This window comes from Peromyscus leucopus, chromosome 23 (assembly GCF_004664715.2).
Source record: "Peromyscus leucopus breed LL Stock chromosome 23, UCI_PerLeu_2.1, whole genome shotgun sequence".
NCBI lineage: Eukaryota > Metazoa > Chordata > Mammalia > Rodentia > Cricetidae > Peromyscus > Peromyscus leucopus.
Window position 1 is genome coordinate 43989179 of NC_051082.1, and position 12929 is coordinate 44002107.

General features: G+C 48.4%; 1 protein-coding gene across 1 annotated transcript; it reads right to left on the bottom strand.

Annotated features, from left to right (window-relative positions):
- Positions 1-531: 531 nt before the first annotated feature.
- Zdhhc4 (zinc finger DHHC-type palmitoyltransferase 4) lies at positions 532-12628 on the bottom strand. Its single transcript, XM_028890302.2, is given in 9 exon segments — positions 532-889; positions 4405-4649; positions 5554-5616; positions 5619-5678; positions 7344-7522; positions 8653-8726; positions 10009-10133; positions 11771-11946; positions 12526-12628. Coding segments are annotated over 7 exon segments (1029 nt in total). The 5' UTR covers positions 10126-10133; positions 11771-11946; positions 12526-12628; the 3' UTR covers positions 532-598.
- Between the last annotated feature and the right edge of the window lie 301 nt (positions 12629-12929).

The following is a 12929-nucleotide window of genomic DNA, read 5'->3' on the forward strand; positions in this document are numbered from 1 at the left end:
CTACAACAAACCCCCACTCCCACCCCAAGATTTTTATACAATCTATGGGCAATCGTTTACACTTTATATTGGAGATTTCTTAACATAGCCGAAAAAGTCTTGAGTGTGGCCCACAAGTACAACAATGAATAAGAGGCCTATGGCTGCCGAAGGTAGACCTAGGCGAGGATTTGGTTAAGGTGATGAAGAGCCCCTGGACGAGAACATACTAGGGAGAGAGTGCCCCAGGGCACAACCCTGAGACGTGGAACTACCACGATCCTGTTATACATCCAGGAATAAGGTTGATGGTCCTTGTTCAGATGAGAGAATGCAGTGAGAGACAAAGGTCTCCTGGTCACCCATTTGGACAAGATATCTCTCGACCCTCCTGACACGAGGCCCTCAGAAGCTATTGGTTCTAGTAGAAAATCAGCGAGCTGGCAACCTGCCACGGCGCTGGACAAGGTCCACGGAAATCAGCAATTTCCCTTCCTTGCTTCCCCATCAAACGCCCATTCACACTCACAAAGCAGAAACCAACACAAACAGTGCTTAGAAAATAAATATCCATCTGTACAAAGAGATGTGTACTGTATTCAAAAGAACACCTCCCGTTCTATTTCTTCTTTTTCTTATAGCAGGGGATGGCAGGTAGAAAGATCTCTTGAAGGTTGCTCCAAAACCCATGGGAGTGAATGTTCTGATAGATGTGAGGCTCAGCTGGTGGGGACCGGGCCACTAGAGGGCAGTGCTGGCACCAGGCCCAGTCACCTCTACACCACTCATTTGTGGTCTGGTTAGTGGCAGCCAGGTACAGAGCGAAGCACAGGTAGCCGGCCAGGAGCAAACTCAGAACCATGACAAAGCCCAGCAGGAAGATGATCCTTGGGAAAGCCAGGAACAGGTACTGGGGACAGAAAAGCATGAGTGTTAGCAAACAGACTATGACACCAGTGAGCAGCAGCCCTGACTAAATGTGAAGACGCTGAGTCACCTCCTCAGCTCACCCCCTGCATCACATCTGACCCACCAGGCAGTACATACAGCTCAGAGGTACAGCAATGCTGTAGCATTCATGAGGCCCAGGGTTCAAAACTCTCTTTCTCTCCTCTCTGTGTGTGTGTGTGTCTCTCTCTCTGCTGAACATAGATATGAGTCACAGTCAAAACAGAAAAACAGCCCAGGAATAATTCTAGTGTGTGCAGGAGTTTCTTGCTGAATAATTGAGGTGTTCACAACCCAGGCGAAAGACGACTCAAGACACAGCCCTTTGCCAGTCCGATATTTACAAGATAAATGGTGAAGACATTTCATGCATCAAACTAAAATCCTGCAAGGCACACCAGTGCCTCTCTTAAATCACTGAGCACAAAACACCAGCACAAGGACACGGATGGCAGCACCAGCCCTTCCAGACTCTTCTTATGCACAATGGTGTGGGCTGGTGGGCACAACACTCAGAAGGCTGAAGCAGGGGAATAGGAAGTTTCAGGCCAGCAGATACCTTGTCTCAAAAAAAAAAAAAAAAAAAATCAAATGACCATGCATAAAGAAGAGTAAAACTTTGGGTCTGTCACACTACAGCACATCAAGGAGCCATTAAAAATCAAGTCAGGTTGTGGAATATTGCCCAATGAGATAGGTAAGCCTCAGGGCTCTCACTGATTCGTTATGTAAGTACGGCACAATGATGGTGAGGGTATAATAAAGGCAGTCTGGGAGTCCATGTCCAACTTATGTGCCAACTAGAAGATGGACTACCTCTGGGAACTGAAACTGGGGGTAGGGGTCTCACATTGCAGTTTTTCTTTTAAACACTATTTTTTTAAATCTCTGGGTGTGAGAGTTGAGGTGCTCCTGTGCACGTAGAGATCAGAAAGCAGGGTTGGGCATCCGTCCTCGCTTTCTGCCTTGCCTGAAGCAGTGTCTCATAGATTGCCGCTGCATTGCCACGTCAGCTGGTCTGGCAGCTTCCAGGATTCTCCTGTGCCTGCCTCCCAAACTCTCACCTAGCTGCAGGAGTGAGCTATCACACTGTGCATGGGTTCTGGGACCCAAACTGAAGTCCTCAGGTTAGTGTGACATGTTCCTTACCCAATGAGCCACCTCGATCCCCAAGCCAAATACGACTTCTTGGTTATTTGAATATCATGTTGTTTTTATAAAACGCAGGGTGAAAAAATTTAGAAAGATTTCAATGTTTTTGGAAGTCAGAAGAGGAAAAACCACTCATCCAAACTCTTGACGAAGGCAACTGTGTAGCTCAAGTCACAGAGAGGAGAGACAATGTGAAGGATGACTCAACTTTCTTATACCAAAACTTGTACACCAACTGGGCATGGTGCTAATACATGTATCCCCAGCACTTGGGAAGCTGAGGCAGGAGGATTGAGTATCTGAGCAAGCCTGGGCTACATGGTGATACCCTACCCCCAAACCAAACAAACCAACAAACAAACCCTTTAAAGGTAGGGAGGTAAAAGTATTGGTGAAGATATAAAAAAAAACTAGAAGCCATACACTGCTTGTAGGAGACATTCGGGCTGCTGTTCAAGTGGTTAAAAGCTCCCACGTGACCTTGTAATTCAACGCCTAAGCACACACCCAAGAGAAGACATGTTGACATGAAATGTGTATGCACTGTTCACAGCAACATTACTCAAAAATAACCAAAAGTGGAATAGCCAAATATCTGCCAACTTCTGAACATATAAAATATACTATATATAATATAGTATTGCCTGGCCACAGAAAGGAATAAAGAACAGACTCCGGCTACAGCATGTACCTTCAGAGCACTGTAAGGAGCCAACGCATAGGGACACATACTGCATGACTGAATCTATGAAATGGCCAGTTCAGAGGTTCTCAACCTGTGGGTGGGGACCCCTTTGGGGTCAAATATCAGGTATCTCACATATCAGATTATTTACATTACGATTCATAACAGTAGCAAAATTACAATTATGAAGTAGCAACAAAAATAATGTTATGGTTGGGGGTCACCACATGAGGAACTGTGTTAAAGGATCGGAGCATTGGGAAGGTTGAGAACCACTGGTCCAGTTAAAGGAAATTCATAAAGACAGGAAGCAAATGAATGATTCCCATGGCCCCAGGGAGGATGGAATGAGGAGTGATTTTTCAGGGGTAACAAAATGTTCTCAAATGTAAAAGTGGGAATGGGAACACCACCCTGCTACCCTACCACCACTGACTTGTACATTCACATAGCACTGAGTTTGATCCGCAGCTCTGCATAACCCAGGCTTGGTGGTACACACCAGTTATCCCAGCACTCAGGAGTGGGAAGCAAGAGGATCAAAAATTCAAAGCTAGCCTGACATATATGAGACCCTTCACAATAAATAAATTACATTAGTTTAAAAAAATGTCAGCTAAGTGTAATGGCACATACTTTTAATCTCAGAACTCTGAAGAGAGATAAACGCAGATCTCTATGAGTTCAAAACCAGCCTGGTGTACATATCAAATTCCAAACCAGTCAGTCAGAGACTGAAGAAAATAAAAATACATAAATAAATGACCTAGAACCCAAGATTGGGAGCTCAACACCCCCAGAGATGAACCTACTACTATTATTTTGCTAAATGGACACAGTATCAAACTACCCTCTAAATTCATATTTCTCTACTCATAGGTTAGTGAAGATCTCAGGCCTCATCAGAGAAAAATCTTCCTAGTGGACAGTGGCTAGTGCAGTCAGCTGGTCAAAGTGCAGAGTCTGTGGAGCGCTCAGCCCTAAACAGGACTGAACCCCCCCCCCTCTCTCTCTCTGTGTGTGTGTGTGTGTGTGTGTGTGTGTGTGTCTGTCTGTCTGTCTGTCTGTCTCTCTCTCTCTCTCTGTCTCTGTGTGTGTGTGTATGTGTGTCTGTCTGTCTCTCTCTCTCTCTCTTTCTGTGTGTGTGTGTGTGTGTGTGTGTGTGTGTGTGTGTGTGTGTGTCTGTCTCTCAGAGGACAGGAAGGATTGGAGTTAAGCAGTGTCTTCTGGACATGACAGGATCATGATCTCAGAGCAGGTGAAGTTGTTTGCACAAGATCAAGCCAGGCAACATTCCAGCATAGAGCAGGGAGGGACACACGCCCCCACCCCTGATGAGGAGCTGTAGATGGTTGATGGCTTCTGGGGGAGGGGGCAGTCAGTTTCCTTTACCGGTGTGGCTCCTGGGAAGGAGGTTGATATGATCCAGTGAATGACCTCACCACTACGAGTATATGGGCAGCACAAACCGGACCCCATGGGTTTAAGAAAAGAAAAGAGAAAAAAGGACACAAAGTTGGGAGGGGCAGAAGACACTGTATGTGTGTATGAAATCCTCAGAGTTCATCAAAATAATGGAGTTTTTAAAAAGAATAAAAGAGTAGCTTTATGTTTTTCCCTGGGACCCAATGCAAAATTACCTGAATAAGAAAGACTGTGTCCACAGACTGGAAATGCCCAAAGTCATCAATGTAAGTTTCCTGGTACAGATCCGACACTGCCACTAGTCGGACCAGAAAGGCAGCGCTCAGGGTGGCTATGGTGGCAGCTGATGCCGTCAGCGTCAAGAGGTAGATGAGGAAGTACCTGGTGTTCCAGGCCCCGATGCAGTTGTTCACCCAAACACAGTGATGATCGAATCGGTGCACGCACCAGTCACACACCCCTGCAAAGAAAGGAAGGTAGCACAGCCGGTCTGCCCTTGCTGAGACAATGAAATCAGGCGCCCTCCCTGAGCCCTCACTGGAACACGGCGGCTCTTGTCACCAAGCTTCTAGAGCTGCAGCTTCTGATGTCTCGGGGTGTGAATGCTTGCTAGGCGAGCATGACAGGTTCACACCCCAGCACGGACAGATGCCAGGCAGGTTTGCAGCCTCCCTGTAATCGCAGCAGGCAGAAGGCCACAGGAGTCCCTGAGCGAGCTGGCTACCTAGACTGCCTGAACAAATCAGAGCTCTCTGGTTCAAGTAAAAGTCCCACCGTCAATATATATGGCAAAGAACGATAGAAGACTCCCAGCGCCAACCTCCGGCCTCCACAAGCACAGGCCACACATCTACCCACACCCACGGGAACATGTGCACGCACACATGTGTATGTATTTAAAGAAGAACTGCAGTGTGTAACTACTACAGTCACTGAGCACCAAGTAGGGACAAGAAAAATCTGAAAAAAATCGTTTCCTGACATTAACAAATTTAGTGGTTTTTTTACTTATGCAAAACTCTTGAATTCAGTGTGAACACCACGGTGGCACAAGAGTGAGTCCTACTACTTATTGTGGACAATTAGCTTCCTTTTTCCCTGGAGTTGGGATGAACTCAGGCCTTGCGCTTTTGTGAGGTGTGCATTCTACAACCTCTGACCCCCATGTCAGTCCACTGTTCCACCAATCGCCTCGTCGTCAGTGTGGCTGCGTGAAGGAAATGTCTTGGTACTGGGTTCGGCTGTGGGAAACCGTGGAGAGTGGCCAACACCGAGCTTGGTGTGCACTTCCTCAGCTAGCACAGCCTTGTGGCCAGATGGGTGTGTGCCGGGGAGGGCAGGGGAGCCCCAAGAGACACACTCACTGCAGTGCTTGGACCGGGCTGGTTTCCTCAGGTCACAAGTGGAGCACCTCGAGTTCTCTGGAACATCACATCATCGAATTCATAGACTTGCAGAAGCAACGACTCGTTCATTTTATTGATGGTGCCTGAGAAGAGAAGGGACGTCAGTTTTAAGCAATATGGTTGACCAGGCCAACGAAACCCAAACCGGCATGATGCAGCTAAACTTGTGGTGTTTACTATTTAAAAAAAAAAATCACTTTGCGTTCTGTGGTGTTCAAGTGTGTGGATGCACGTGTGTGTGGAAGCTGGAGGCCACCTTCCAGTTTTGTTTCCTAGGTGCCAGCCAGCCAACTTTTTCTTTCTTTTTTTTTTTTTTTTTTTTTTTTTTTTTTTTTTTTTTTTTCTTTTTTGAGCCAGATTCTCACTCACTTGGAGCTCAGCAGTTAGGCCAGGCTAGCTGGCCACCAAGCTCCAGGGCTGCTCCTGCCTCCGCCTCCCACTGCACCCAGCTCCTGGGTTGTTTGTTTGGTTTTTTAATGTGTTCTGGAGATTGAACTAGGGTCTCTGCGCTTGCACAGGAAGCACCTCACCAACACAGCAACCATCTGGCCTCTAACTCACTTTGAGTAACTGGCTTATTGAGACATAACTCAGGAATCCAATTCGCTTCTTCGTTGTATTTGTGTAGTGTCGTGTGTTGGGGTGACTGATGTGTGTGGAGGTGTGTGGAGGCCAGAGAGCAACTGTGAGGAGTCAGGTCTCTCCCCCCACTGTGTGTCCTAAGGATCAAATTCATTGCCAGGCTGAGCTTGGGCCGCACGCAAGTGCCTTTACCCACTGAGGCATCTCCCTGGCCCTTTACTTGGTTTCTTGAGACAGTTTGCACACTGTAGCACAGGCTGGCCTTGAACTTGATGCGGCCCTGCTTCCCCAGCCTCTCAAATGCTGAGATTATAGATGTAAGCCAATTTAAAGCACACTCAGTTCCGTGGTTGACGGGGCACCAGGGCTGTGTGACCCTTCCCGCAGTCAATGCTGGAACACTACCATCACCCTGAAAAGCACCTTTGAAACCGTCAATCCCAATTCCTCTTAACGCACTTACAGAAATGGAGCCCTGTGGCTGGGAGTCAGTACAATGGCAGAGCACTGGCCTAGCATCCAGAGGGCCTGAATTCAACCTGAATTCAATCCCCAGCATCATTACAAAAGAGAAGAGGAAAACTGGGCCAGGGTGGCGCACACAATTAATCCCAGCACTCTGGAGGCAGAGGCATGTGGCTCTCTGTGAGTTCCAGGACAGTACGATCAACAAAGTGAGTACCAGGACAGCCAGGGCTGTTACACAGAGAAACCCTGTCTGGAAAAAAAAACAAATCAATTAATTAATTTAAAGAGTAGAATAAAATAAAAAGGAAGCTGTGTCATACTGACCATGGCTCCAAGTAGACATAAGCAAGTGAATGAACATTTCAAAAACTAAAAAGTGTATTGAAACCAGTACATGGCTGTGACCCCAGCATGGTGGCACATGGCTGTGACCCCAGCATGGTGGCAGAAGTAGGAAGCTCATGAGTTCAAGGTCAGCCTGAGACACACCGCAAATCCCTGTCTCAAAATAAACAATGTACATTCACACTAGTTAAATAACCCATGGGTCAAAGACCAAGAATAAAATAGAAAACACTCAAAACTGAAGGAGCGGAAACGTAAGAGGGGGCATCTTCTGCCATCTTCTAGGGAGCAGTGTTACCTATGACATGATCAGCAAGAGGCCTGAGCTGGCACTAGCCTGATACCTGACTTACCTGGATTGGCTGAACTAGTCAGGGTGAAGAACACCAGGTTCACGCCCAGCAGCAGGTAGGGCAGGAGAAGGTAAGGCAGATAGAACTCCAGCTCCTGGCAGTAGCCAAATATCTCCACGGTGTACTCAGCATAAACTAGCCCTTGCAAGAGCAGGTGCAGGACAATGAAGGCGGGGTTGCTGGAAGGAAGCACACGTGGCTTAAGCTCAGGCCACTCCAAGAAGAGACCACATGAGCCCAAGGACCATCCCTAGGCCAATCACTTCCTGTAAGAGTTAAATAAGGGCCCAACGTGATACACGTGCCTGCAATCCCAGCACTTCGGGGATAAACCAGGTTTGCCTTGAGTTTGAGGCCAGCCTAGGCTACACAGCAAGTACAGGCTAGCCAGGGCTATATAGTAAAAGCTCTTGTCTCATAACCAAAGTAAAAGCTAGGCAAGGAGGTGCAGACCTTTCATTCAAGCACTCAGGAGGCAAAGGCAGGCCGATCTCTATGAGTTCTACATAGAAAGTTCCAGGCTAGCCAAAGCAACATAGTGCGACCCTGTCTAGGATAATAATAGTAGTAGTAGTAATTGGGGTTGGGAGGATGGTTCAGTAACTGGGAGCATGTGCTGCTGTTGCGGTGGGCCAAGCTCAGTTCCCAGCATCCACGCAGGGGCTCACAACCCTCTGTAACTCCAGTTCCAGGGACTCCAATGCCCGTGTCTGACCTCCACCGGCTCCTACACGCATGTGGTACACACACACTCAGGCACATACACATAAATGTTTAAATGAAACAATAAACGAAAAAAAACACATTTTGCACAGATCTTTCAGAACTATTTAAGAATACTTTCCTATTCCTTAGGCATCTTCACTTGAAAGCAGACTTGATGGCAGTAGGCACAGTGGCTCATGACTGTTAGCCAAGATAATATGGGAGGCTGAGGCTAGATGACTATCGTGAGTTTGTCTGGTCTATGTAGCCAATTCCAAGCCAGCTATAAGCTTACCTGAGCTATAGAATGAGACCCTGTCTCAACAAAACCAAAGCAAAGTGGCCATGTTGGTCTGGGGTTATAGTTCAGTGGCTGAGGTAGAGAGCTTGCCACACACACACAACATCCTCAGTTCAATCCCCAGCACTATAATCAACCAATAAACGAAAAGGTAAAAGCAGGCATCTTCAACGCTCTGGAAGCTTCCAGCCTCCTTCCCCTTTCTAGGCCGGAAACCACAAGGCACTTCCAGCAGCTACAGCATGGCAACACGCAATCCTGCAGACTGAATGCGGCCATGTTTAAACCCCGACCCACAAATACCGTGTGTGGAAGAGCTGACGGAGAAGCCTCTGCGCGGCCCTCTGAAGGCCCTGCGGGATGACACAGGAGCACACCTGAAATCACAGGAGAAGGGTCAGCCTCCCGCCCCGGTCCCCTCGCTCCCACACAGACCGGAAGCAATCGAGAGACTCGGGAGGACTTGCTTCCACTACCTTTCCTTTCACGGTAGGTGCGTGTGTGTGGCGTGTTCCTGTGCACCCGTGTGCACATGTACGCGCTCAGAGGTTGGTGTCAGGTGTCTCCCTTGACGGCTCTCACCTTATAGACTGGCACAGGGTCTCTCACAGTTCACCTGTTTGGCTAGTCTAGCCACCAGTTTGCACTGTGGCTCTCCTGTCACTGCTTCCCAGGTCCTGAAATTACAGCTTGGCCACCATCCCAGCCAGCGCTTATGTGCATTCTGGAGATCTGAACTCCAGTCCTTCTGGTTGCACTCTATAGACCACTCAGCCATCACCGCAGCTCCCCCTCTATTTTTGAAACAGTCTCATTATGTAACCTAAGCTAGCCTGGAATTCACGATCCTCCTGCCTCAGCTTCCTAAGTGCAGACAATTCCTGCATTTCTACTTTGACTGCAAAGATGTACACGTCAGAGACTTTGAAGAAAAGGGAGTGGGCAGAGGCTGGTGTGGAAACTGCCTTTCCTTACCCGGGGTCCCCATGTTCAAAGTCCAGAGCCCCAGGGTCCTCCCAAGTCAGCCTCTTCTCATGGCTACTTGCCCCCATTTTGCTTTGGCCCCCAGAGGAAGATGGAGGGTATGACGTCAAATGACGATGGACAGCCAGATGCTCAGCTTACTGCTCACATGTCGCCCACTTCTAGCTTCACGCCTGCTGCAAGCATGTCTATGCAAACACTCTTCGCATCCCTGCCCAACTACAAGGTGTTTAAAAAGCCAACCTTGGCCGGGCGGTGGTGGCGCACGCCTTTAATCCCAGCACTCGGGAGGCAGAGGCAGGCGGATCTCTGTGAGTTCGAGGCCAGCCTGGGCTACCAAGTGAGTTCCAGGAAAGGTGCAAAGCTACACAGAGAAACCCTGTCTCAAAAATAAATAAATAAATAAATAAATAAATAAATAAATAAATAAATAAATAAAATAAAAAGCCAACCTTGAAAAAAAACTAGACCTATCTCAAAGCAAAGTAACTTTTTGTTTGTTTGGACAGGGGGTCTTTCTATGGAGCCCCAGATGGCCTTGAGCTCTCAATCCTCCTACATCAGCTTCCCGAGAGCTGGGATTAAGGCAGGACTCACAGCACCTAGCCCAGTGAGCTGTTCAGACTATAGTTAGTACAGTATTCAAACTTCAGCAGTATCCAAGGATCACTGTACCTGTGCCCCTCCCAGGACCAGGCCTTTCAAACGCTGGTTTTTTGTGATGATGCAGATCATGACAACACCAATCAATAAGAAGGCCAGGTAGAACAAGAAGAGAACCAGGAAGTCCATGCTGGAAGCTGCAAAGAAAGACACAGCGTGAGTAACTGCTGTGGAAGGATTTATCTATCCCCCAGCACATATCCCAAGCCCTGAGTTTACTCCTGCATTTGAGATTCATACCCAGATTGGTAGGCATTAGTCCATCCTCAAGATGAGCACTGTGGTCTGCCTTCAGGGCAACAAATCCCTTTTATTAGTTTGTCTGTGGGCTGTGTGTATACTTGTCTGTGTATGCACGTGTCTACAGGTGTACACGGACATGTTTTTGTATGCTCCAGCCAGAGGTTGACATATCTTCCTCAATTATGCTCCACTTTATTTTAAATTATATTTTATTTATTTGTCTCTGTGTGTATGTGGGTGCCACAGTGTGTAGGACAACTTTTGAGAGTTATTTCTCTTTCTACCATGTGAATCCAGGGAACTAAACTCAGGTTCATCAGGCTTGCCCACTGAGACATCTCACTAGCTTGGTTTTTTATTTTTGTTATTGTTTGAGACAGCGTCTCAATATGCAGATCAGCCTGGCCTCAACAGCCTGCCTCTGCATCCTAGGTGCTGGGATTAAAGGCATGTGTGACTATGCCCTGACTTACTTTTAATTTCTGAAAATTTCTTTGTGTATGTGCATTTGTCTAAGTGTGGTGGATAATGTCTTCTGATGGCACGTGTGTGGCCGTCGGAAGACAACCTGGGGTGCTCGTCCTTCCCTCGCACTTGTTTGCTCACTGTGGTGTTTGCCAGGCCAGCTGGTCCGTGTGTTCCTGAGGATCCTCCCACTGCACAGTGGGAAAACCGGAATTACAAAGACGCATGCTACGACATCAGGTTTCTACGAATGTTCTGGGGATTTGAACTCTGGTCTTCACACTTGTAAGACAAGTGCTTCACTCACTAAGCTAGCGCTCCTTCCCAAAGTATGGGTCAAGGCAACCCAAGTCAATGGGGTCCTTTCTTTCCCCTGTCAGTACTAAGAACTGAACCTAGGGCTTCATGTATGCTGGGCGAGCAGTCTGTCAGTGAACTACCACCCCATCCCTTCTCCACATTTTTTTTTTGAGGCGTGCTCCCTCTCTGAACCTGTAGCTCACAGATTCAGCTACACTGGCTGGCCAGCAGGTCCAACAGACCCCACTGTCACCTCCTCCCCTGGGCTGGAATTATAGACCTGTACTGCCCACCACATTCTTTTTTAAGTAAGATTTATTTTACTATTTATTTACTAATCTGTTGCTGAGGGTGGGTGCATCATGGCCTATTAAACAGGTCGGTGGAACAATGTTACAGATGACCATGAGAGCCAGAAGAAATACAAAGGCCTGTATTAAGAAACTGGAAATGGTGTGTGCCGCCCCGCCCACACACACACACACACACACACACACACACACACACACACACACACACTCAGGAGGCAGAGGCAGGCGGATCTCTGTGAGTTCGAGGCCAGCGTCGTCTACAGCATGTGTTCTAGGACAGCCCAAGGATAGACAGTGAAACCCTGTCTTTAAAAAAAAAAAAAAAAAAAAAAACTGGAAATGGTGGCACTGGCTTTATTTACCAGGCAGGATTCTGGGCCAGCATTCCAACTCAGATAATCAAACCAGAAACTATTAACTAATAAAAGAGGGAACAAAAAAAAAGCCGTTCTCACAAGGTAACAGAAGGTCTCCCGCCTACATATTTCTCTTGGTCGGACACTGTTCAGCGGCACCTCTGGCATTCATTGCTCTTTGCCACATCCACGGAGAATTCAGACAGCACCCCCGCGTGGGTAGCGCTGTGCGTCTGGAACGTGCGAAGATGGCGGCATGGTTGTTCCAGGGCCGGCTGCGGAGACAATCAAGTGCAACGCTTACACGGGGGCAAATAAGCGTCAGTGGCGGGATGCATTGGGGAAGGCGTTTGGGAGTAGAGGAGACTGCACCGCTGCTGAACGGGATGAAAATGTACAGTGCAGTAGCTTTGGGTCTACCATCCCCTATGGATGTCACTCTCACGATCGGTATCTCCGCGGCGCCCGCACTGGGGTCCAGACACAGGGCGAGGTGCGCCCCCTGAGGTCCCGGATAGTTTTCCCTTGGTGAACACATTATAGTCAAGACCCTCGCGCACTTGAGGTCACAGAATCTACCGCTGTTGGTGACAGCAGGGGAGGGTAGTGGTGAATGGAGCTCATCCTACAGCCAGACCCGGGATGCAGCAGGCTCAGAGTGGGAGATGGCAACTGCGTCCGGAGCCCGGAAGGAGCACCAGGCGGACAGCCGACCGGGAGGGGAGCACACGAAGCGGGGTGCCGGGGGGCTCGGAGAGGACTGTGGCCCCACACATAACCAGGAGGCTTAAACATGGGGTGCCGACGGCCGCCGCCCAGCCTGCGTGTCACAGAGCCTCCCGACGCTGCCTTACCCCAGTCCCAGACAACTGTCAGCCGCTCGCAGCTGGCGCCATCCAAGCGCTCCCCGAGACTTCCGGCGCGCCCACGGCGTCATCTGTGCCCGCGATAAGGATAACTTTCGTCGGAAGTACTTGTCCGAGGTCGGAAATTATTGCGATTGCACTCTCGTGCCTGTAGGACATTCTGTTTTGTTTTGTTCTCACCTATTTTCATTGATTTTATTTCTCTTTTGCCCCCTTCTCTTTTAACATGTCTCCCTCCCTCCTCCTCTCCGATCCCTTCCTTTCTTCCTTCCCACCTTTACTATTACTTGACATTTTCCTACGTGTGTACAACAAATCTCGGTCATTCCCCCCCCCCACGACTGCTCTCATCCCCCTCCTACCGACTCCCTTCATTTCACCAAACCCCCAGC